This window comes from Scyliorhinus torazame, chromosome 17, assembly GCF_047496885.1.
Source record: "Scyliorhinus torazame isolate Kashiwa2021f chromosome 17, sScyTor2.1, whole genome shotgun sequence".
NCBI classification, from domain to species: domain Eukaryota; kingdom Metazoa; phylum Chordata; class Chondrichthyes; order Carcharhiniformes; family Scyliorhinidae; genus Scyliorhinus; species Scyliorhinus torazame.
This window is the reverse complement of record NC_092723.1, coordinates 184,395,596-184,420,198: the sequence shown is the minus strand read 5'-3', so window position 1 is coordinate 184,420,198 and position 24,603 is coordinate 184,395,596. Positions and strand designations below refer to the sequence as shown.

The following is a 24,603-nucleotide window of genomic DNA, read 5'->3' as shown; positions in this document are numbered from 1 at the left end:
TATATTCAGTGACAGTGAGGAAGTTGTTGAAAGTCACATAACAACCAGTGTTTCGATTTTAGTGTGACAAATAAAATACCATTGCCCTTCGGTTGTACTATTGGCTTATTTTGTTATGGTGTCTTCAAGTCCACAGCTTTGTGCTAGAATCCAGTGAATAGCTGATCACCTAATATAGTTACGAAGGATACAGTTTTAAAAGATGTTCTTTGTTTTAACACACGTTCAAAGGATATTGAATGAATGAAAGTTTGTTTATTTTCTCACAGTTAGTAGTCTGGCTTAAGCCAGCAGAGAGAGACTGGTCTAAATTAATACCGTGGTCACATTTCACCATGCAATCGGTTGGCAACTGTCCTTCAAGTATCAGTGTTATGTTGAGTGCAGAAGTAACTATTTGGACACTTGGAGGTGAAGTGGTGAATGTTGTACAGGTATGAATATACTGCTTGGACTGAATGTTGTTTGTTTACATGTTTAATGTTAAACAAACTTGTTATATTACAGTCTGAGCCACAGTTTGATGGAGTTTATGTTCGTTTCCCCACTGAAGATGGGACTAGCTGGTAACACAAATCCATTCCAGTAAATTGGACTTTCGTGACAAAGCTTCTCGTTTTGATCCCTGAGCCTTATTACATTTATCTAGCTATTGGACTGTTGGCTATAACTAGTAGCGGACGGGTGGTCTGTTTATGGAAGAGGTTGGTGATGCTAATGTTTGGAATGACATCTGGTCTAGAAACCCAGAAACGTAACAGCGGTTTATGTGTTAGTTTTTTTGCCATGTGTTGATACTTAATAACGATCAGTTTATCCCAGAACAGTAAACAAAGCCTGAGTCTAATTTCAACCTCTTTCCTTATACCAAACCTCTTTGAATTATGGATAAGCTTTGTCCTTAAACATGTTGACCGTGAGCAATTGTTTGTTCAGTAATAAATGCTGGGTAAACTCAGCAGGTCAGGCAGCATCTGTGAAGAGAGAAATGCTTTGAGTCCATATGACCCTTCTACAGAATACAATGCATGTATTAATTGTATTTGGAAAATAAATGCTGTTCAGAATGTTGTACTGAAGTGCACGTTTTCTCTGTATCTGTCAAAGAAAACCTTACCTCATGCACTAGGCTTCAGATTGTTACTTTTATAGCAGTATAACATCCTCATCGATTGTGTGACTGGAGTAGGAGTATTATGTTGTTTGGAGTGCCTCAGAAAATGCAGTCTTTTTAAATTCTAATCTGTTTTCTGAATGTACTAGTTTGAAGTAATATATGTTCTATAGGAACTTTCAAGTGGTTATTGGATAGGCACATGGAACACACCAGAATGACAGGGGGTGGGATAGCTTTATCTTGGTTTCGGACAATGCTGGGCACAACATCGAGGGCCGAAGGGCCTGTTCTGTGCTGTACTGTTCTATGTTGATTTAAAAGGACCAGGTGACATGATTAACGTTACATTGAATATACAGCATAGAAACAGGCCATTCAATCCAACTGGCATTTATGATCCACAGGAGCCCCCTCCCAACCCTGGTCATCCAATCCATTCAGCATAATCTTTTCCTTTCGCTCTTCGGTGTTTATTGAGCTTCCCCTTAAATGCATCTATGCTAGGTTCCTCAGTTACTCCCTGCAGTCGCGAGATCGACATTCTAATTACTATTTGGGTAAAGATGTTTCTCCTGAATTCCCTGTTGGATTAATCTATCCCCTAGTTTTGGTCTCCAGCACAAGTTTGGAAGCATCAATGCATCTCCCATATCAAACAGCTTCATAATCTTATAGATGTATCAGTTCTTTTTTTCTAGAGGGCCCCAGCCTATTCAATCTTTCCTGGGATCAGAACTGAGATGCTATACCCTTCGTGCTTGTCAATCTTTTTTGCCCTTTTCCAGTGGCTTTGGATAACATGGAGACCAGAACTGTGTACAGTATTCCGTGTGGTCTAACCAAGGCTCCATACAAGTTCAACATAACTGCTTTGCTGTTCCACTCTGTTCCTCTCAAGACAAACCTCAGAGTTTTGTCTGCTTTTATGATCTTTTTAACTTGCATCATTTCAAAAAAACAATTGCTGTAACAGTGGCCCTAGCTTGTTTTGCTTCATTTAGACTCTTGTAATCACCTGAAACATCTTTGCTGCATTGCACTGCTATGTGCCAAATATGTGTTTTAACTGTAGTTAATCTAATGTTAGCTTGGTATTGAGATAGATTAGCAAAAAACCTTTCCCAACACATAAGAAATGTAGAATACATTAAGAGTCTTGCAACTTTGTGTAATTCTAGCCCACATTACTTCTTATGCCATAATTTTGAGGAATGACTTTTACAATGGAAAGATCACACTTCAACATTGAAAATGGCAAATCCTGTATAAACATTTGCCTGTCAGTCACACATGGCTCTGAGTACTGTGGTGTTGTGTACTTTCAGGCCCTTCACCATCCTGTTCCCCAGTAGATTTCATAGAATTTCATAGAATTTACAGTGCAGAAGGAGGCCATTCGGCCCATCGAGTCTGCAGAGTCTGCTCTTGGAAAGAGCACCCTACCCACGGTCAACACCTACACCCTATCCCCATAACCCAGTAACCCCACCCAACACTAAGGGCAATTTTGGACACTAAGGGCAATTCAGAATGTCCAATTCACCTAACAGCACGTCTTCGGGACTTGTGGGAGGAAACCGTAGCACCCGGAGGAAACCCACGCAGACACAGGGAGAACGTGCAGACTCCGCACAGACACTGACCCAAGCCGGGAATCGAACCTGAAACTCTGGCGCTGTGAAGCAACAGTGCTAACCACTGTGCTACCGTGCGGATTTGCGTTGCCTCCGGTTTGGAGGGGGTCCCTTTTTGCGTTTGTTGTTTACTGTTGGGACTGTAAGGGGTGGTAGCTGTGACGAGTTTATGTGGGGATGGATGTTCCCATTCCCCCCATCTGTTTTATGGGACTTTCTGTTTAGCATTTGTTTGTTTGCTTTTGGGGGAGGTGGCCTGGAGTTCAGAAGGAGACATTGGGTGGGGGAGGGTAAGGTCAGCAGGGAGCCGCCTTCCTTGAGATGAGGAGTGCGGGGAGGGGGAGGGGAGTGATGCAACCATCAATTCACGCGAGACAGAGAATTGAAGTGAACAGTGGCTTTAATCGACTAGAACAGTGCCTACCTGCTACTGCTCTGCAAGTGAGAGCCGCCTATAGGGCAGCTGCTCTTTATACCTCCCCTCAAGGGGGCGGAGCCCACAAGGGCACCAACATGATACATTCCGTGTAGTACAGTACAATGGTCCATAGGTGGAGCCCACATGGGCAACAGCGTGATACAATATAATACAGTGATGAATGGTTAGTGCAATACGTTCACCACATTCACCCCCTGTTAAAAAAATTGAAGTCCGGCGGGGGTGAAGGGCTCACAGGTTCAGTCTATCCGGCGTCCTGATCGTGCGCTGCGAACGCCGGAGCTCTGGTTTCACAGCGGGCACGGGTGTTGAACTCGTCGGTGCGGGCATGGGTGGTGAACTCGTCGGTGCGGGCATGGGTGGTGAACTCGTCGGTGCGGGCACAGGCGTGGACTCCGGGAGCGTGTCTTCAGGAGCTTCATTCCTGTGGGTCAGCGAAAGGGGAAGGGAGTATAGGAGGGGGTGTGGAGGCCATGTGTGGGCGCTGTTCGGTGTAGGTTGGGGGGGGGTAGGTTGGGGTGGTGGTAGGGGAACCTGTGGGTGCCAGGTCCCGGAGGCAGACCGTATTGTGTCGGCCGTCGGGGTGTTCCACGTATGCGTACTGGGGGTTGGAGTGAAGGAGCTGGACTCTCTCGACCAGGGGGTCGGACTTATGGCTCCTTGCATGTTTGCGGAGCAGGATGGGTCCCGGTGTCTTCAGCCAGGACGGAAGCGAGACTCCTGAGGTGGATTTCCTAGGGAAAACAAACAGGCGGTCATGAAGGGTCTTGTTCGTGGCTGTGCAAAGGAGGGACCTAATGGAGTGGAGCGCGTCGGGGACGACCTCCTGCCAGTGGGAAACTGGGAGATTCCTAGACCGTAGGGGCAGGAAGATGGCCTTCCATACCGTTGCGTTCTCCCTCTCCACCTGTCCGTTTCCCTGGGGGTTGTAACTGGTTGTCCTGCTCGAGGCGATGCTCTTACTGAGCAGATACAGATGCAGTTTGTCGCTCATAAACGAGGAGCCCCGGTCACTGTGGACGTAAGTGGGGAAACCGAACAAGGTAAAATACTATGCAGGGCTTTAATGAAAGTGGCCGCGGTCATGTCGGGGCAGGGGATTGCAAAGGGGTAGCGGGAGAACTCGCCAACGACATTGAGGAAATACCTGTTGCGGTTGGTAGAGGGGCGGGGTCCTTTGAAGTCGATACTGAGGCACTCAAAGGGCCGGGATGCCTTCACCAGGTGGGCCTTATCCGGTCGATAGAAGTGCGGCTTACACCCCGCACAGATTTGGCAGTCCCTGGTCATGGCCCTGACCTCCTCAGTGGAGTAGGGCAGATGCGGGTCTTGATGTAGTGGAGAAGCTGGGTGACCCCCAGGTGGCAGAGGTCATCGTGGATAGGGGAGTTGGTCATCTTGCGCGCTGGCGCACGTGCCGCGGGACATGGCATCTGGGGGCTCGTTGAGCTTCCCAGGACGATACACTATATCGTAATTATAGGTGGAGAGTTTGATCCTTCGAATAGAGAGGGAGGAACATGACCACCAAGTGAGCGAGATAGTGGAGGTGGACAGGGAATATTTGAGAGTGCCCACCACAGAGGGATTGGCGAGGAGAAAAACCTTGCAAGGGCAATTTGACAGGTTGACAATGGGGAGGGCGGTAGGGCAACTACGTAGGGCAAGAGGGGTGCAATATGAGTATGGGGAGAAGGCGAGCCTGATTTTGGTGCATCAGCTGCGGAGGCAGGCCACGTCCAGGGAAATATTGAATATACGGACTGGTGTCGGAACCGGGGAAGATAAGCGAGGCATTTAGGGAATACTACCAGGGACTGTACGAGGCGGACACGGGGGGAGAGGAGTGGGACACGGGACTGTTTCTGGACGAGCTGGAATTTCCCCAGGTGGAGCAAACAAAGAGGCAGGCGTTGGAGGAGCCCTTGGGGCTGTGGGAGATGCTGGATAGTATCAGAGGTATGAAGCCGGGAAACGCACCTGGCAGAATTTTATAAGGAATTTTATACGGCCCTGGCACCACATTTGTTGGGGACGTTTAATGAAGTGTTGGAGAAGGGGAAGCCGCTGGAGATGATTGCGCAGGCAGTAATCATGCTAATCCCGAAAAAGGGGAAGGACCCGGTGGAATGTGGGTTGTACAGGCGCATATCACTATTGAACACGGATGTGAAAGTATCGGCTAGGTTGTTGGCGGAGAGGATGGAGGATTGTGTCCCGGGGGTGGTTGCAGAAGATCAAACAGGCTTGTGAAGGGCAGGCAGCTCGCGAGTAATATCAGACGGTTGTTGAATGTAGTGATGAATCAGTCGGTGGCTCTGGTACCGGAGGTGGTGGTGTCCATGGATGCGGAGAAAGCATTTGACGGGTGGAGTGGCGGTACTTGTTCGAAGTTTTGGGAAGGTTTGGGTTTGGGCTGAAATTTGTGGCATGGGTGCGGTTACTGTATGGCACCAAAGGCGAGGTTGAGCACGAATGATATAAGTGCACAAAGCTTTGACTTTGAGGTACAAGACAGGGGTACGCATTGTCGCCGTTGCTTTTTGCGCTGGCCATAGAGCCGTTGCCGATGGCTCTCGGGGTCGGCAGAGTGGCGGGGGATGATGAGGGGACAGAGGAAGCACCGGGCGTCGCTCTATGCCGATGACCTGTTGCTGAATGTTTCGGACCCGCTGGAGAGTATGGGAAGGATTATGGGCCTGTTGGGGAGGTTTGGAGGGTTCTCAGGGTACAAATTGAATGTAGGGAAAAGCGAGGTATTCCCAGTGAATGAGCTGGGACAGCGGGTTAATTTAGGGGGGATGCCATTTACGGTAGCGAGGGATAGGTTTAGGTATTTGGAGATTCAGGGAATGGACGGGGCTCCATAAGTGGAACTTAGCGAAGCTGGTGGGAAACACTGCAGTTGACGTTGGTGGGGAGGGTCCAAGTGATGAAAATGAATATTATGCTGAGGTTCTTGTTTATCTTTCAAGCTCTCCCAATCTTTATACCAAAGGGCTTTTTTCGGAAAGTGGACACGATCATTTCTGACTTTGTTTGGGCGGGGAAGATACCGAGGGTGGGGTGGACCCTGCTGCAGAGGCAGCAGGGGGGGTGGGAGGGTTGGCGTTGCCGAACGTGCTTCATTATTACTGGGCGACGAACGTGGATAAGGGGACAGCGCGGTAGCACAGTGGTTAGCACAGTTGCTTCACAGCTCCAGGGTCCCAGGTTCGATTCCCGGCTTCGGTCAGTGTCTGTGGGGAGTCTGCACGTTCTCCCCGTGTGTTTTTTCTGGATTCTCCGGTTTCCTTTCACAGCCCAAAGATGTGCAGGTTAGGTGGATTGGCCATGATAAATTGCCCTTTGTGGGATGCTCTTTCCAAGGGCCGGTGCAGACCCAGTGGGCCTAATGGCCTCCTTTCGCCCTGTAAATTCTAAGGTGCAGCGGTGGTGGGAAGGAGAAGGAGTCGAGTGGGTTAGGATGGAGGAGGAATCTTGTATGGGGTCGATGGTGACGGCAGCATTAACAATGGCGCCGAGTAGGTCATCAAGGAGCCCGGTGGTGCAGTCCACGGTGAAGATATGGAATCAGTTGAGGAGGCATTTTAGGGTGGAAGGGATGTCGGTGCTAACACCGCTATGCGAAAATCATGGGTTTGAGCCGGGGGGGATGGATAGTGTATACAGGAGGTGGAGGGCAATGGGGCTGGTCAAGGAGAGGGATCTGTATTTGGAGGAAGGGTTCGCCAGTCTGGAGGAGCTAAGGGAGAGGATAGAGCTGCCGAGGGGGAGTGAGTTCAGGTATCAGCAGGTTAGGAACTTTGCGTGAAAGGTTTGGACGGGGTTCCCTAGTTGCCGGGATACACCCTGCTGGAGTAACAGCTGCTTCCGGATGTGGAAGGGGAGGGAAGATTTGGGGATATATACAAGTGGCTGGGGGAGCAGGGAGGTTAGCGGGTGGTGAAGATCAAAGAGAAATGGGAAGGGGAGTTGGGAGGGAAGATCAATTGGTGAGTATGGAGTTAGTGTGAGAGGTGTGAGCGGGGGCTAGCGAATCACATGCACGTGTTTAGGGGTTGTGAAAAATTGGAAAGAGTCTGGGCGGGAGTGTTAACGGTCCTAGCCAGAGTAGTGGGGGAGGAGGTGGACCGGGACCCTTTGGTGGCGACGTGATCTTCGCCTCTCTGATTGCACAGCGGCGAATTTTACTGGAGTGGCGGTCGATATCGCCACCGGGGGTAGCTGCATGGTTGGGTGACCTGTATGACTTCCTGCGGTTGGAGAAGATAAAGTATGAGTTAAGGGGCTCTGCAGAGGGGTTTGAGAAAAGGTGGGGGATGTTTGTGACTGTGTTTGAGGGGCTGTTCGCCGGGGAGGTGGGGGGAGGGAGAGAAAAGAGGAAAATGTTGTACAGACTGTATAGTTGATTGCTGGGAAGTATGCTTCCCGAATTGTTTATTTGCTGTAACCTGTTTTGGTACATGTTTGTAATAAAACACATTTTTAAAAAAGACAATAGCTTACAATTACCAGTTAAACAATGCTTAACAATACAATTAAACACTTTATCTCCTAACTGCTATCTTTTCATCTCCAACCAAGAAAACCCATTTCCGGTCAAAACCCACTTTTAAATACGGTTAGCAGACACCCATACCTGAAGTACACTTGAATAGAGTTCCCTTTCAAAGACTGGAGAGGGAGATAAACCCTTCTGTCAGCAAACAGCCTGCAGATTCTAGTCTGTGTCAGACTACTGCTTAACCTGACAGCCTTTTTCTGAAACTGCTGTTCTGTTCACCGCCACATCTATCCTGACTAAACTGTTTTTCTAGAAGCTGCTGGTCTCTTCACAGACAGATCTAAACTGAACACCTGACTGCTTCAGCCCCTGTCTTCTCCATTTACTACATCACCCCGACCCACGAACTGGGTTATGACCATTTTACTAAGGCTAAACACAATGACTCTAATTATCTACTCCCCAGGCAACCTTATTTATAGAAACAAATTCCATTAGCCCCATTCAGGTAAACAATATACTGGCTGGAATGAATTATGATCTTTTATGATATTTTAGTTGCACCTATGCAGACCCAAAGTCTAGCTGCCTTTCAAGCCAGGATTTTTAAAAAACATTACTGCGGCAGTCAGATACACACCTTAACCCAGGCTTTTAACCATTACTGCACCAGCTACATATAATGCAACGTATATCTGAAATTCCTACATTCACCTCTTGGGGTACACCTCTGCTATGGCAGATTATGAAAAGCCCATTGTGTAATTGTTGTTTTCATGAGTGCTGGACACAACATAATCCATGAGGCACAAGAGTGGGTTAGTTAGGACAGGGTTTCCCAAACGTTTCTAGCCATGGACCTCCTTTTGACCTCCCAAGAGTACTGAAGGAATCCCTGAGAAACATTTGTGATTGTGTTGAAGAGCCAAACCACAAAACAATTATTGTTTTTGTGCAGTAGGTACAAACATAACCACAGATTTGAGCCAGGGTAGTGGGACGGAGAAGGGGATTAAGACACTAAAAGATTTGTTTCTTGGGGGTCGGTATGCAGGATTGAAGGAGCTGGGAGCGAAGTATGGGTTGGAGCAGGGGGAAATGTTTAGATACACGCAGGTTCGAGATTTTGCCAGGAAGGAGGTACAGAGCTTCTCGGTAGAGCTGGCCTCCACATTGCTGGAGGAGGTGCTGACGACAGGGGGACTGGAGAAGGGGGTAGTGTTGGTGGTTTACGGGGCTATTTCGTAAGAGGAGAAGGCACCACTGGAAGGGATCAAAGCAAAGTGGGAGGATGAGTTGGGAGAGGGTATGGAGGAGGTGTTCTGGTGTGAAGTGCTCTGGAGAGTGAACGCCTCCACCTTGTGAGCGAGGTTGGGGCTGATACAGCTGAAGGTGGTACATAGAGCATCCCTCACAAGGGGGAGGATGAGCCCGGGGGGGGGGGGGGGGGGTGCAAGTCATGTTCAGATGTTTTGGTCCCGCAAATCACGTTCACATGTTTTGGTCCTGTCCAAAGCAGTGCACGTGAAACAGGAACTGGACCCTCGGGAGGCCATATTCCGGGTGTCGGACCAGTCGGGGCCGGAAACGGGTGCAGAGGCAGATGTTGTAGCCTTCGCTTCGTTGATCGCCCGAAGGCGGATCCTGTTGGGATGGAGAGCAACTTCTCCACCCTATGTCCTGGGGGGACCTGTTGGAATTCTTGACTCTTGAGAAGGTTAAGTTTTAACTGAGGGGAAGGATGGAGGGGTTCTATAATTCATGGGCGTTATTCATTATGCACTTTCAAGAACTGGATAACATCGAACATTAGTTGGGGGGGGGGTTGGGAGATTTGGGGGGAGGGGGCCTCTATGTGTTAATGGTCACTATGGGCGATTCCTGATTCCTTTTTATTTGTTTATGTTAACATGCGGGCAGTTGTTTGGGGGTCAGTGGGAGGATGGGATTGTTGTTGTTGATGTGGGGATTGACATTATATTCAGTACTGCTTATCATTTATTGGTGGGTATAGATAGGCTGCAAAATTGGGCAGAGAAAAATGGCAGATGGAATTTAACCCATACAAATGCGAGGTGATGCATTTTGGTTGACCCAATTCAGGTGGGAGCTATAAAATAAATGGCAGATCCATCAGGAGCATAGAGCCACAGAGAGACCTGGGAGTGCAGGTCCACAGATCCCTAAAAGTGGTAGCATAGGTGGAAATGGTGGTGAGGAAAGCATATGGCATGTTTGCCTTCATAGGACGGGGTATCGAGTATAAAAGCTCGAAAATTACGTTACAGTTATATAGAACGTTGATTAGGCCACATTTGGAATACTGTGTCCAATTCTGGTCACCGCACTACCAGAAGGACGTGGAGGCTTTCGAGAGAGTACAGAGAAGGTTTACCAGGATGTTGCCTGGTATGGAGCGTATTAGCTATGAGGAGAGATGGAATAAACTGGGATTGTTCTCCCTAGAGAGACGGAGGCTGATGGGAGATTTGATAGAAGTTTCTCAAATTATGAGGAGTACAGATAGGGTGAACAGTTGGAGGCTTTTTCCCAGGGCGGAAATGACAATTACAAGGGGGCACAAGTTCAAGGTGAAGGGGGAAAGGTTCAGTGGTGGTGACCTGGAATGCACTGCCGAGTGAGGTGGTTGAGGCAGATACATTAGCGACCTTTAAGACTTATCTGGATAGGCACATGAACAGACGGGTATTGGAGGATAGAAGTGGTTGGTCTAGGTAGGACACATGATCGGCGCAGGCTTGGAGGGCTGAAGGGCCTGTTCCTGTGCTGTATTGTTCTTTGTTCTTTTGTTCTATCCCATGGCACTAATTTGAAGAATTGTGGGGAGTTTTCCCTTACCATTTTATTCCTTCACCAACATAGCTCAAACTCTGGTTAGATTATCTGGTCCTTAACTCATTGCTGTTTGAGGGATCTTGCTGTGCCCAGGCTGGTCGCAGTTTTTCTTGCAATATAACAGTGTCCACATTTCATTTTTAAAAAATGTATTTTATTTCAAACATGTATCAATCAAACAGGTTACAGCAAATAAACACTCCGTGAAACATATTTTCCAACAATCCACTATACAGTCTGTACAGATTTTCCCCCTTTTTCAGACCCCCCCCCCCTTTCACCACCCCCCACCCCCCTGCGACGAACAGCTCCTCAAACACGGTCACAAACATCCCCCACCTATTCTCAAACCCCCTGCTGAGCCCCTTAACTCAGACTTTATCTTCTCCAACCGCAGGGAGTCGTACAGGTCACCCAGCCATGCCGCTATCCCCGTGGCGATGCCGACCGCCACTCCAGCAAAATACACCGCCGTGCAATCAGAGAAGCGAAGGCCAAGACATCAGCCTTCCTCCTCTCCAGGAGCTCTGGCTTCTCTGAGACCTCAAATATCGCCACCAAAATGTCCACATCCTCCTCTACTATCTGGCGAAGACCGCAAACATTCCCGCCCAGAATCTTCCCAATTTTTCGCAACTCCAAAACATGTGCGCGTGATTCGCTGGCCCCGCCCACACCTCTCACACTCCTCTGTTACCCCCTGAAAGAACCCACTCATTCTCGCACAAGTCATATGCACCCTGTGCACCACCTTAAACTGTATCAGGCTCATCCTTGCACAAGAGGAGGTCCCGTTTACCCTTTGCAGTGCCTCACTCTATACTCCCCAATTGATCTCCCCTCCCAACTCCGCTTCCCATTTCTCTTTGATCTTCACCACCCGCTCACCTCCCTGCTCCCCCAACTACTTGTATATATCCCCGATTCTTCCCTCCCCTTCCACATCCGGAGTCGCTCCAGCAGGGTGTATCCTGGAAACCTAGGGAACCCCGTCCAGACCTTTTGCGCAAAGTCCCTAACCTGCAGATACCTGACCTCACTCCCGCTCGGCAGCTCTACCCCTTCCTTAGCTCTTCCAGACTGGCGAACTCTTCCTCAAAATACAGATCTCTCACCTTGACTAGTCCCACTTTCCTCCACCTCCTGAATACACTATCCAACCCCCCGGCTCAAACCCATGATTCTCGCACAGTGGTGTTAGCACTGATATTCCTTCCATCCTAAAATGCCTCCTTAGCTGATTCCATATCTTCACCGTGGACCGCACCACTGGCCTCCCTGAATACCTACTCGGAGCCACAGACCTCAAACTAGATCCCTTACAAGATTCCTTCTCCATCCCACCACCGCAGCATCTTGTTCACATTCGCCGCCCAATAATAATGAGATTCGGCAACACCAACGCCCCCTGCTGCCTCTGACTCTGTAGCAGGGTCCTCCCCACCCTCGGCACCTTCCCCGCTCATACAAAGTCAGAAATGATCGTGTCCACTTTCTGAAAAAAGGCCTTTGGTATAAAGATTGGGAGAGCCTGAAAGATAAACAAGAACCTCGGCAGAATATTCATTTTCACCACTTGGACCCCGCCGCCAATGTTAAGTGCAGTGTATCTCACCTCCTAAGGTCCTCCCTGGCTGCCTCCACCAGCTTCGTTAAGTTCCACTTGAGGAGCTCCGTCCATTCCCTCGCTCCCTGAATCCCCAAATACCTAAACCTATCCCTCGCTACCGTAAATTGCATCCCCCCTTAATTAGCCCGCTGTCCCAGCTCATTCACCGGGAACACCTCACTCGCTTTTCCCTACATTCAGTTTGTATCCCGAGAACCCTCCAAACCTCCCCAACAGGCCCATAATCCTTTCCATACTCTCCAGTGTGTCCGAAACATTCAGCAACAGGTCATCGGCATAGGGCGATGCCCGGTGCTCCCTCTATCCCCATATAATCCCCCGCCACTCCGCCGACCCCGAGAGCCATCGCCAACGGCTCTATGGCCAGCGCAAAAAGCAACGGTGACAGTGGGCACCCCTGCCTCGTACCCCTGTGTCGTACCCCTGTGTAAGTCAAAGCTTCGTGAGCTCATTTCATTCGTCTTCACCCTCGCTCTTGGCGCTACATACAGCAACTGCACCCATGCCACAAATCTCGGCCCAAACCCAAACCTTCCCAAAACTTCGAACAAGTACCGCCACTCCACCCGGTCAAATGCTTTCTCCGCGTCCATGGACACCACCACCTCCGGTACCAGAGCCCCCTACGGAATCATCACCACATTCTACAGCTATCTTATATTACTCGCGAGCTGCCTGCCCTTCACGAAGCTTGTTTGATCTTCTGCAACCACCCCGGAAAACAGTCCTCCATCCTCTCCGCCAACAACTTAGCCAATATTTTCACATCCGTGTTCAATAGTGATATGGGTCTATACGACCCACATTCCACCGGATCCTTCCCTTTTTTGGGGATTAGTGTGATTACATAGAACATAGAACATTACAGCGCAGTACAGGCCCTTCGGCCCTCGATGTTGTGCCGACCTGTGAAACCACTCTAAAGCCCATTTACACTATTCCCTTATCATCCATATGTTTATCCAATGACCATTTAAATGCCCTTAATGTTGGCGAGTTCACTACTGTTGCAGGCAGGGTATTCCACGCCATTACTACTCTCTGAGTAAAGAACCTACCTCTGGCATCTGTCCTATATCTATCTCCCCTCAATTCAAAGCTATGTCCCCTCGTGCTAGACATCACCATCCGAGGAAAAAAGGCTCTCACTGTCCACCCTATCTAATCCTCTGATCATCTTGTATGCCTCAATTAAGTCACCTCTTAACCTTCTTCTCTCTACCGAAAACAGCCTCAAATCCCTCAGCCTTCCCTCTTAAGATCCTCCCTCCATACCAGGCAACATCCTCTTTTATCCCTCTGGGATTACTGCCTGCGTCATCGTCTCCGGCAACTCCCCCTTCTCCAGTGCTTCATTAAATGCCCTCAAGTGATGTTGTTGGTGTTTTTCCCACCCAGTGACACCAATAATGTTGCTCCGTTTCGGTCCCAACAGCGTCGCCAATACTGTGGGTATTTCTATTTATCTTAGTGAACCACAAGCCGTCCCTTATATTGATCAAATGACCACACAACCAGTTAGTTAGTTCAAAAGATGGTTTATTTACATACACAAGAGTTATCTCAACATGCAAACACAATATCTACTATGACTTAAACTATACCGATCAGCTACAATAACCTATACTTAACTTCAGGGCGACCGGCACTGTGCAAACGGATAAGGCCGTTATCTGGATTTCACTTGGCTGGTTTGAAGAAAGCGGCTCTGCCTCTGCTGGGCTCAGCCGTCAGGTAGCGATCGTTGGTCTTGAAATTAGCTGGCTGTTCCTGCTGCAATTGAGCTGGCACAGGCCGAATCCAAAAGAGACAGAACACATGTCTGTGTCCTCTTTTATCCCTCTGGGATTTCGCGCTCTTTGGGGCGGTCCTTAACCTTGGATCCAATAGTTCGACAGGGCTCTGATATCTGTCTTCCATTTCGGCCAATAAAGGGGCGGGTACCTTGGTAGCTGGGCGGGTCCTTAGCGGTCATTGACCTTGGCAGTTGTGCTTTCTGAGTAAGGGGAGTGGCGCCGATCAGTCTGTGGCTGTGCCGGTTGCTTGATTGGACTTCTATTGTCCTGGGAAAATGGGCCATTAAAATGCAAATGAGTGGGGGTTTCGATCAGGTCTGGTTACCTGTATTTCAGATACACATAGGCTCTGTATTTGTCTGAGTCCTGGGTTGGCCATAATTCCCATGGTCCTTTGCAGGTGGCCATCTTAGATGGCTGCATTGTGGTGCCAGGTCCATCGCAAATTCCTAAAAAATTCTGCTGGGTACCCATCCGGCCCAGGGGCCTTCCCCGACTTCATACCCCTGATACTATCCAGCACCTTCCTCAGCTGCCTGCCTCTTTGCTTCCTCCACCTGGGGAAATTCCAGCTAGTCCAGAAACCTCCCCATGTAACCCTCCTCTCCCGAGTGTGGCTTGTTATGTCCCTGGTAGTACTCCCTAAATGTTTGATTTCTCTTTCCTGGCTCTGACACCACTTCCCCAGCCCCAGTCCGTATCTTCAATATTTCCCTGGACGCAGCCTGCCTCTGCAGCTGGTGCACCAGCATGCGGCTCGCCTTCTCCCCATACTCATATTGCACCCCTCTTGCCCTACGCAGTTGCCCTACCGTCCTTCCCATTGTCAGCCTATCAAACTGTCCATGCAACTTCCTCGCCAATCCCTCCACGGTGGGCACCCTCGGATATTCCCTGTCCACCTCCACTATATCGCTCACTAGACGGTCATGTTCTGCCCTCCTTTCCTTATTCGCACGAGTCATAAATGAGATAATTTCTCCCCGGACCACTGCCTTCAGTGCTTCCCAAAAAATGCCCGCCGACACCTCCCCATTCTGATTGAACTCCACACAATCCCTAATCGCCAACCCCACCTTATCACAAAAACCTCCATTCGCCAACAACCCCGAGTCAAACCTCCACCCCGGCCTCTGCTCTCGTCCCGTACTGAACCGAATATCCAGCCAGTGGGGTGCTTGGTCCAAGATAACTATCCCCGCATACTCTGCCCCCTCCACCCCAACCAAAATCTCCTGACTCACTACAAAGTAATCAATCCTCGAATACACCTTTTGGACGTGTGAAAAGAAGGAATACTCCCTTCCCCCTGGGTTCTGAAAACGGCAAGGATCCACCATACCCATCCTCTCCATAAACCCCCCCAGCTCCCTCGCCATTCGTAACCTACCCATCGACCTGGGGGGCGACCTATCCACCCTTGGCTCCAGGACACTGTTAAAATCTCCTCCCATGATCAACTGATGCATGGCTAAATCTGGGATCGCTGCCAGCTGTGAACAGATTTATGTGACCTCATAAAACCCACATCATCGCAATTTGGGTCATACACATTTACCAACACTACCGGTGCCCCTCCAATACCCCACTCACAATCACATATCTCCCACCCGGATCCCTCACCTCCTTCGCACTCTCAAATCCCATTTCTTTGGTCATTAAAATCGCCACACCCCTCGATTTCAGATCAAACCCCGAGTGAAAAACCTGCCCGACCCCCCCCTTCCTGAACCTAACCTGGTCCTTCACACGGAGGTGTGTCTCCTGCAGAAATACCAACCCCGCTTTCAAGCTCCGGAGGTGCGTGAACACCCGTGATCTTTTCACCGGCCCATTCAGTCCCCGGACGTTCCACGTTACCAACCTTACCAGCGGCTTGCGCCTCCAATCCCCTCTACCGTCCGTCATCTTCCCCACTTAACTCCTGCCCCTTTAATTCCACTCTGCACCTTGCCCATCCCAGATGGCCGCTTTCTCCACCCCTGACCATGTAATCTCTCACCCCCTGCAGCGTCGCAAACCTCCCCCCCCCCCCCCCCCCGCTTTTCCCCTTCCCCTTCTTCTCCCCTTCTCCCCCCCCCCCCCCCCCCCAGCCCCCCCCAGCCACCCCTCTTGGCCTTCTCCCCCACCACCTCACTTCCATTCACCAGCATAACCTGCTAGTGCGGCTGCCCCTGCCCAAAGGCACATCCTAATGACCTTCCCCACTCCTCAGCTCAGGGAAGAAGGCCTCCTGCTGGCCTTACTCTCGCCCACCCAAACATGGTTTTTTCCTGAATGCTAGTCAGCCTTCTCCAAAAGCAAACAAACCTGCTAGTGCGGCTGCCCCTGCCCAAAGGCACATCCTAATGACCTTCCCCTCCCCCCACTCCAACAGTCCAAAGATGTGCAGGTTAGGTAGATTGGCCATGATAAATTGCCCTTCGTGTCCAAAATTGCCTTTCGTGTTGGGTGGGGTTACTGGGTTATGGGGATAGGGTGGAAGTGTTGATCTTGGGTAGGGTGCTCTTTCCAAGAGCCGGTGCAGACTCGATGGGCCGAATGGCCTCCTTCTGCACTGTAAATTCTATGAAAATCTATGAAAACAAACAGTCCCATAAAACAGGAGGGGAGATGGGAACATCCATCCCCACAACTTTCACCCCGACAACTCCTTACAATCTCAACATTAAGCAGCAAACCCTGCCCAACCCCCCAAAAAGACGCAAATCCCCCAATCCCTACACCCGCTTCAAACATGCTCCCGACCATTACAAAGTGCCAGCATCCTGGTTCCTAAGCATTGTCTGCTCAGTTCTCTTCCAGTTCATGCTCCATAATGAAGTCTTTGGCCGCTTCTGGGGTCTCGAAATAATACTCCCACCCTTCGAACGTCACCTATAATTTCGCCGGGTAGAGCACCCCAAACCTGATCTGCCGCAGGTACAGCACCGCCTTGGCCTTGTAGAAACCTGCCCGCCGCTTTGCCAACTCGGCTCCGATCTGATAAATTTATTCCCTTCCCAGTCACAGGTACGCTTCTCCCTGGCCCATCGAAGAATTTTCTCTTTCTCCACAAATTTGTGTAGTCTCACGAACACCGCCCGCGGCGGCTCCCCAGCTCTAGGCTTCTGCCTCAGGGACCTATGCGCTCGGTCCACTTCAGGCTTCTTGTCTAGCACCCCATCTGCCACTAGCATCCTCGAGACATACCTCGTGGCAGTCACACCTTCCACTCCTTCAGACAGGCCCACTATTCATAGGTTCTGCCTTCTCAAGGCATTCTCCTGCTGCTCCACCGTTGCCCTCAATGTTTTACACAGGCCCACTAGGAGCCCCACCTCCGCCTCCAGAGCCACTCCACGATCACTGTGGTCCGGGATCACTCCTTCAATCTCCTGAATCTGTGACCCCTGCACCTCCAAACACTCTCCACCCGTTCCAGAGAACTCTTCAGGGGTGGCACCGCTTCTGCAATGACCTTTGCGCGACCCTCACGCATTTCTTTCCTCTGTTGATGGAATTCTGCCTTGATAAAAGCTTGTCCATCTGCGGCCTTCCAGCTAATATCAGCCCTTCCCCCACCTGCATATTTACTGTAGCTGCTGCAGTATAACCTTGTTCCAACTTTTCAGCCAAATCTCTCACTGTTTTCTGCCGGGTCTGGTAACCAGCAGACATACCACTCCCAGCAGAAACTACTCCTCCAACATTCACCTATGCTGTTTCATCAAAGTTCCACCCAGTATTGGGTAAAAAGAGCTCTTTTCTGTGACTTTAAGCAGGAGCTGCCCTGTATGTGACCACTCACTCCATGGTCACACCCGGAAGTCTAGTGTCCACACTTCAGAACTATTTCATAAATAGTAATGTGCTGGTCATGAACTGAAGGTGCTATATAAATGCAAGTCTTTCTTTACGATTATGACTTGTAAACTTGGTAATTGCTTCCTCTATTATGTTTCTTTCATGCTTATCTGTCAGACCTAAAACCTCTCCACTTTTAAGCTTATTTCTCAGACTTATCCCAAGTGACTAACCCCAGATCTGGTTCTTCAAGTTGCGGATTTACATTTCTGAGCTGCAGTTATTTTTCCAAGTAATTTCATTTGTCTCTGAATACCAGGCCTCATGCCTGCGGTTCTGGCTCTTGCTCTGGGTTCCTCTGTAAACAGTTCCATTCCGGAGTCCATTCTTGATCTACCCCAAAGGCAATCCTCTCCATTTTTGACATCTTATTCCCAAACCACTAATCCATAGCATACCTAAGGTGCAGAATAATAGATCATAGAATTGCTGCAGTGCAGAAGGAGGCCATTTTGGCCCCGATCCTCTGAAAGACTTACCTACGCCCACTCCCCTGCCTGGTCCCCATAACTCCACCTAACCTGCACATCTTTGGACTGTGGGAGGAAACCGAAGCACCCGGAGGAAACCCACACAGATATGGTGAGAAAGTGTGAACGCCTTGTTGTACCCTCAACAACGACGCTTAGAGAGTAAAACGGTAAAGAAGGCTTTAATAAGCTAAGAACTAGCCTGGTGCCGAGACGGGTGCTAACTGAGGTGCCGCCCACAAGGCGGCCCCTTATATACGGCTCCCAGGTGGGCGGAGCCGGAGGCGGAGTCCCCCAGGGTTCCAAGCCCGGTCTTAAAGGGGACATCACCTTACATGATGACAAGGGTACAGTAACCGTTCATCACACTCCTCACAGACAGTCACCCAAGGGTGGAATTTAACCCGAGTCCCTGGCGCTGTGAGGTTGTAATGCTAACCACCGTGCCGCTCAGGAGGCCATTTGGCCCATCAATTTGATTATTGCTGAAAAAAAAGACATGTTAGTCATTTTATAGCACAGAAGCTTTTCAACTTGCATTCATCATAATAAATGCAAGAGTGGTAAATTTCAAGCGAGCACATCAATTTATATTACAGGAGGGAAGGGTGCTGATTGATTAGCAAGTTGAATCTGGCTGAGGTGTTGCCACAGAGAAAGCAGCAGGGAACTAGAGGCTCCCGCAAGCTCTAGGTTAACTCAAAAAAGGAATGCTTTTTGTTAGCAGAGAACAATCCATGTACATGTCTGTTTTTAAAAAATAAATTTAGAGTACGCAATTCTTTTTTTCCAATTAAGTGGCAATTTAGGTGGCCAATTCACCTACCCTGCACATCTTTTTGGATTGTGGGGGTGAGACCCTCACTGGCACGGGGAGAATGAGCAAACTGCACAGCGACAGTGACCCGGGGCTGGGATCAAATCTGAGTCCTCGGCGCTGTGAGGCAGCAGTGCTAACCACTGTGCCACCTTGCCTGTGTATGTATGTTGCTTCTGACAAGTGTAAGTCAGCTATGCTACAAGATTGACTGATTACCTCAAATTGGTTGTTCGTATAGCTAGAAAACCTGAATTAATGTGTGACCTTGGAATTGAGAGGAAAACATGCAATAAGCACTTTAAAGAACTTAAAACGGATTTGAAAGTCAGTGCTTCCGGCAGTGAGGTTGCCAGTAGCTTGTCCGGCACTAAACTTGGAACAACAAAAGTGCACAATTCTGTGTTGATTTCCATACACTCAGATATAGTAAAAGTACGCGTAAGCATTTCAAAGAATTAACATTTGGTTCTAAGACAATGAGGAACATTTGGCTTATAATTACTGTGGAAGAGGAAAGGTGAATTCGTTCCTCCAAAATAATGCTAGACACCACCACCTCCCAACCCCCATTATCTCTCTCCTTCCATCTACTCTAAGATGATGGACAACCAGACCCCAACATCTGTCAATTAGTTTCTCCTTGAGGCTCCAGGATCTGCGTGGAGTTTGGACATTCTCCCGTGTCTGCGTGGGTTTTCTCAATGGGCAGAATGACCTCCTGCACTGAAGGGAGTCTATGATTCATGCAGTAGGGTTGCACAGTGGTTAGCACTGCTCCGTCATAGTGCCAGGTACCCAGGTTCGATCCCGACTTTGGGTGACTGTGTGCACTTTCGCCCTGTGTCTGCATGGGATTCCTCCGGGTACTCCGGTTTCCTCTCACAATCCAAAGATTAGGTGGATTGACCGTGCTGAATTGCCCCTAGTGTCCAAAGTCCAATTCAGATAATTTCGATAAGTTTACTTACTCAAAGGTTTTGCCTAGGTGTCTTTTAATAGTGAGGAGAACAAAGGACAAACACAAGTATAAATTCAACAATATTAAATACACAATTAACACATAAATTAACCCAAAATACATAATACTAGAAACACCCAAGATCGGTGGTTATACTACCCACAAAGATGGCTTGATTGAACTGTGGTAACAGCAGAAACTCTGGGTGCCCGAGAGTCTGCCTCAATCTGGGCTACGTACAGTAGACTGGTTCATATCAATAGGGTGCGATGACCTCTTGATGGGCGATTGATAGGGCAGGCCCAGACATGCCCAGGCAGCCTGTCTGAGCTTTTATGTTCAAACTTGGCCAATTCCAAATTCCCAGCGGCCATTTGCCGGAGTTGACTGTAGTTTAATTTAAATTGTCCAATTTTTTGATTTAGGATACTCCATTTTAATCGGGCTCAAAATTAGGCCCAATAGGATACCACAGTCCTTCCCTTGATCCTGTGAGCTTCAGTGAACTTGATCGCTCAATCCTATCCAAACTATCTAAATGACCAACACACATATATTCCACAAAAGTCATAATTAAATACAAAATTCAAAAAAATAAAAAGAAACAAATGAATACATAATAATCTCAATTAGTGTCACAAGTAAGCTTTATTAGTGTCACAAGTAGTGTCACATTGCAATGAAGTTACTGTAAAAATCCCCTCGTCACCACGTTCACGCCTGTTCAGGTACACTGAAGGAGAATTCAGAATGTCCAATTCACCTAACAAGCACGTCTTTAGGGATGTGTGGGAGGAAACCGGAACACTCCAGTAATCAGTGGAGTGGTTGGGGAGAAGAAAGAAAGGAAAATGGAAACGAGAATTAGACTCTGATTTGGCCCTTAAACTACTGGTAGAAACCCGGGAGCAAGTTTCTGATGAACCTCTCTGTCATGGAATGATGAACAATGTTACTGTAATATTTGCTTGTTTTGTCACTGAGCTGTTGATGCAGGAATATTTTGCATTTTACAGTTCTTCCAAGGCATTGCTTACTGTGAGCCAAAGGATATGCCAGAAATATTCCTTAAAATCCATAAAGTGTGACACAAAATAAAGACTTCTATTCATTTAGTGCCTTACTTAATGGCATCTGAAGAAATTGAGTGCTTCATATAACATTTTTAAAATATGAATTTACCCAATTCTTGTCTTTCTGTGGGCAGCACTGTGGCTTCACAGCGCCAGGGTCCCAGGTTCGATTCCCCGTTGGGTCACTATCTGTGCAGAATCTGCACCTTCTCCCCGTGTCTGCATGGGTTTCCTCTGGGTCCTCCGGTTTCCTCCCACAGTCCAAAGACAGTTCTATAACATTAATGTTATAGGAACACTGTCCGTGTGGAGTTTACACATTCTCCCTGTGTCTGTGTGGGTCTCATCCCCACGACCCAAAGACGTGCAGGTTAGGTGGATTGGCCATGCTAAATTGCCCTTCGTGTCCAAAAAAGGTTAGGAGGGGTTATTGAGTGTCGGGGATAGGGTGGAAGTGAGGGCTTAAGTGGGTCGGTGCAAACTTGATGGGCCGAATGGCCTCCTTCTGCACTGTATGTTCTATGTTCTAATTAAGGGGCAATTTAGCATGGCCAATTCACCTACCGTACACATCTTTGGGTTGTGGGGGTGAGATCCACGCAGACACAGGGAGAAGGTGCAAACTCCACACGGACAGTGTTCCTATAACATTATTATTTAAACTGTAGTTCCTGTTACCTAGGCAAAAATGGCATGCAGTGCGCTCCCTAAACAATAAACATGAATGAAGAAGCAGCCTTTTTTTTAATGATGCGTTTATTGTACATTAATTTAGCTCAGTGGGCTAGACAGCTGGTTTGTGATGCAGAACAAGGCCAGCAACGCGGGTTCAATTCCCGTATCAGTTTACCCGAACAGGCGCCGGAATGTGGCGACTAGGGGCTTTTCACAGTAACTTCATACTTGTGACAATAAAAGGTTATTATTAATTAACCTCCAGATGTATGTTAATTACTTAGGCTTGGATGTTGCTGATGACACAAAACTTGGTAGTATTGTGAACTGTGGGATGTACTGGGTTAAACTCGAAAAAATAGTTTTTCAGGACCAGGATCAGAAACCTGTGATTAAGATTATTGAAGCGGTGATTTCTGCACTCCTGTATGCATCAGAGACTTAGATAACGTACAGAGAGCACCTCAAAACATTGACATGTCATTCGCATGCCTGACACCAGACTCCTGAAGCTACTGTTCTGCTAGGTTACAGCAGGAGACTCCCAGGAAGTCAGTGGAAAGGCTTTAGGGATGTCCTCAAACTGTCCCTGAAGAAATCAGATATTCCTGCCAACTCACGGGAGTGCCTGGCTTTTACCAACTAAAGTAAAGATTTATACAGGATGGCACCAAATACATTGAGAGGCTTTGGCGGGAGCATGCAGAGGCAAAATTGAGGCGACAGAAAGAATGCATGAACCTCCAGGTACCTCCATCTGCCCGACACTTCAGCACCACCTGCCCTGCATGTGGCAAATTCTGCAGATCACTCGTGGGACTTTCAGAACCCATCAAAGCAGAATGGAAGCAATTCATCCTCCATCCCGAGGAGGATTAAATCTCAAAAGGACATAGGCAGATGAAAGGAGTGGACAAGTGGCAGATGAAATGTAACGCAGAGAATTGTGAAGTCGCTTATTTGTCGAGGAAGAACAAGGAGAAGCATTATAAAATTATGGGTACAATTCTAAATGGGGTGCAGGAGCAGAGGCTATATGTGTAGAAATCATTGAAGGTGGCAAGGTAGGTTGAGAAAAGAGATAATAAAGCATGCTGCATCCTGGGCTTTATAGAGGCATAAGAGTACAAAAGCAAGGAAGCTATGATAAACCTGTAGAAAACACTGGTTTAGCTGCAACTGGGGTATTGTGACCAGTCCTGGCCACCACATCTTTGGAAGGACGTGAAAGCGTTATGGAGGGTGCAGGAAACATACACGAGAATGGTTAGTTGGTTCCAAAGATGAGGAACTTGAGTCACATGAATATATTGGGCAGGTTGGGGCTTGTTTGCCGAGTAAAGTAGGCTTGGAAGAGATTTGATAGAGGTGTTCAGAACCATGAGAGGTATGGACAGAGCTAGAAAGAAAGATTGAGAACCAGGCGACACCTTTTTAAGGTGTTCGGCAAAAGAAGCAATAGTAACATGAGCAGCAGCTTTTTTCCATCTCCTTCTGTGATGAACCGTTCTACGATTCTATAACTTAATGTCCATGATGTAGCTGACATCTAATTCTGTACATTTAATTTTATTTCAGTGTCCCAACAAAATGACAGTAGGAGGCAGTCTCTGCTTGAAAGACTTCTTGATGCTGTTAAGCAGGTAAATAAAACTTTATTACATGATAAGGTTCATTTAGAAGTCAGCAAGTATTTTACAGGTTAAAATGAACAGAAAAAGCTCGCACAGTAGGTCAACCAGTGTCTGCAGTGAAAACACAAGGGTTAATATTTCATCTTGAAAATAGTAGATCAGTATAAATTGTCCCAAGTTCTAAAATGCTGATCCATCGGATAGGTGTTTTGATTGTTTTGGTTGGAAGAAGCTGATCCCAGGATATCTGATGCTGAATTTTGAAATATCCGGATTAGTTGATTCTCCATAGAGCTGTGTTAATATCTGCTTTAACTGAAAATTAGACAAATACTTTCCAGAGGTTTTTAGTTCATATTTACTGTGTACACCTAATTCCAGAACTGCAGAAAATCATGGAGAATTTTCACCAGTTCATAGAACCATAGAATCTCTACAGTGCAGAATGAGACTATTTGGCCCATCGGGCAGGCACCTTCTGAAAGAGGACTACCCAGGCCCATCCTGTTCCCGTAACCCCATCGAACCTTTTGTACACTAAGGGGCAATTCAGCGTTGCCAATAGACCTACCCTGCACATCTTTGGGTTGTGGGGGTGAGACCCACGCAGTCACTGGGAGAATGTGCAAACTCCACAAGGACACTGACAAGGGCTGGAATCAAACCCGAATCCTCGGCGCCGTGAGGCAACAGTGCTAACCACTACGCCACCGTGCCGCCGCTTGTCTTAATTTTTGTTTGGTCTTATCACATCCATTGCAGAGGAGTGGGCAGAAGGAGAAGCTAACACAGCATATTTACTAGCTTTATTGGTGTATGGTCTGGAACCAAACTAAGCGGGTGAATCAGAGGAGGAACATAGAAGAGACATGGTGAAGGCAGATGCAGTGGTTGATTTGTATTGAATGTTTTGAAGGCAAGTGGTGAGAGGGAAAAATTAAGAATAGTACAATGATTACACTTTGACGGGGGAGGTCTCTGCGCTGTGGGAAAAACAGTAACTAGATTAAAAGGGTTCAGAAAGTTAGACTCAGAGTTGGGTGATGAAGAAGTTCAGTGTTAAGCTATAGCCAATTGGTTAAGGATGAAAACAGAGCCAAACTTTACTCAGTTTAGGTTTATTCACAGAGTGAAAGATTACAAGTAAA

General features: G+C 48.1%; 1 protein-coding gene across 3 annotated transcripts in view; it reads left to right on the top strand.

The window, feature by feature from the left end:
- The window catches only part of snx29 (sorting nexin 29), a 621,367-nt gene that overhangs the window by 4,199 nt on the left and 592,565 nt on the right, over positions 1–24,603 (top strand). For all 3 annotated transcript variants that reach the window (XM_072481809.1, XM_072481808.1, XM_072481810.1), the window contains one exon: positions 23,400–23,464. In XM_072481809.1, the coding sequence (XP_072337910.1) occupies positions 23,400–23,464 (65 nt within the window). The remainder of the gene's footprint in view (positions 1–23,399; positions 23,465–24,603) is intronic.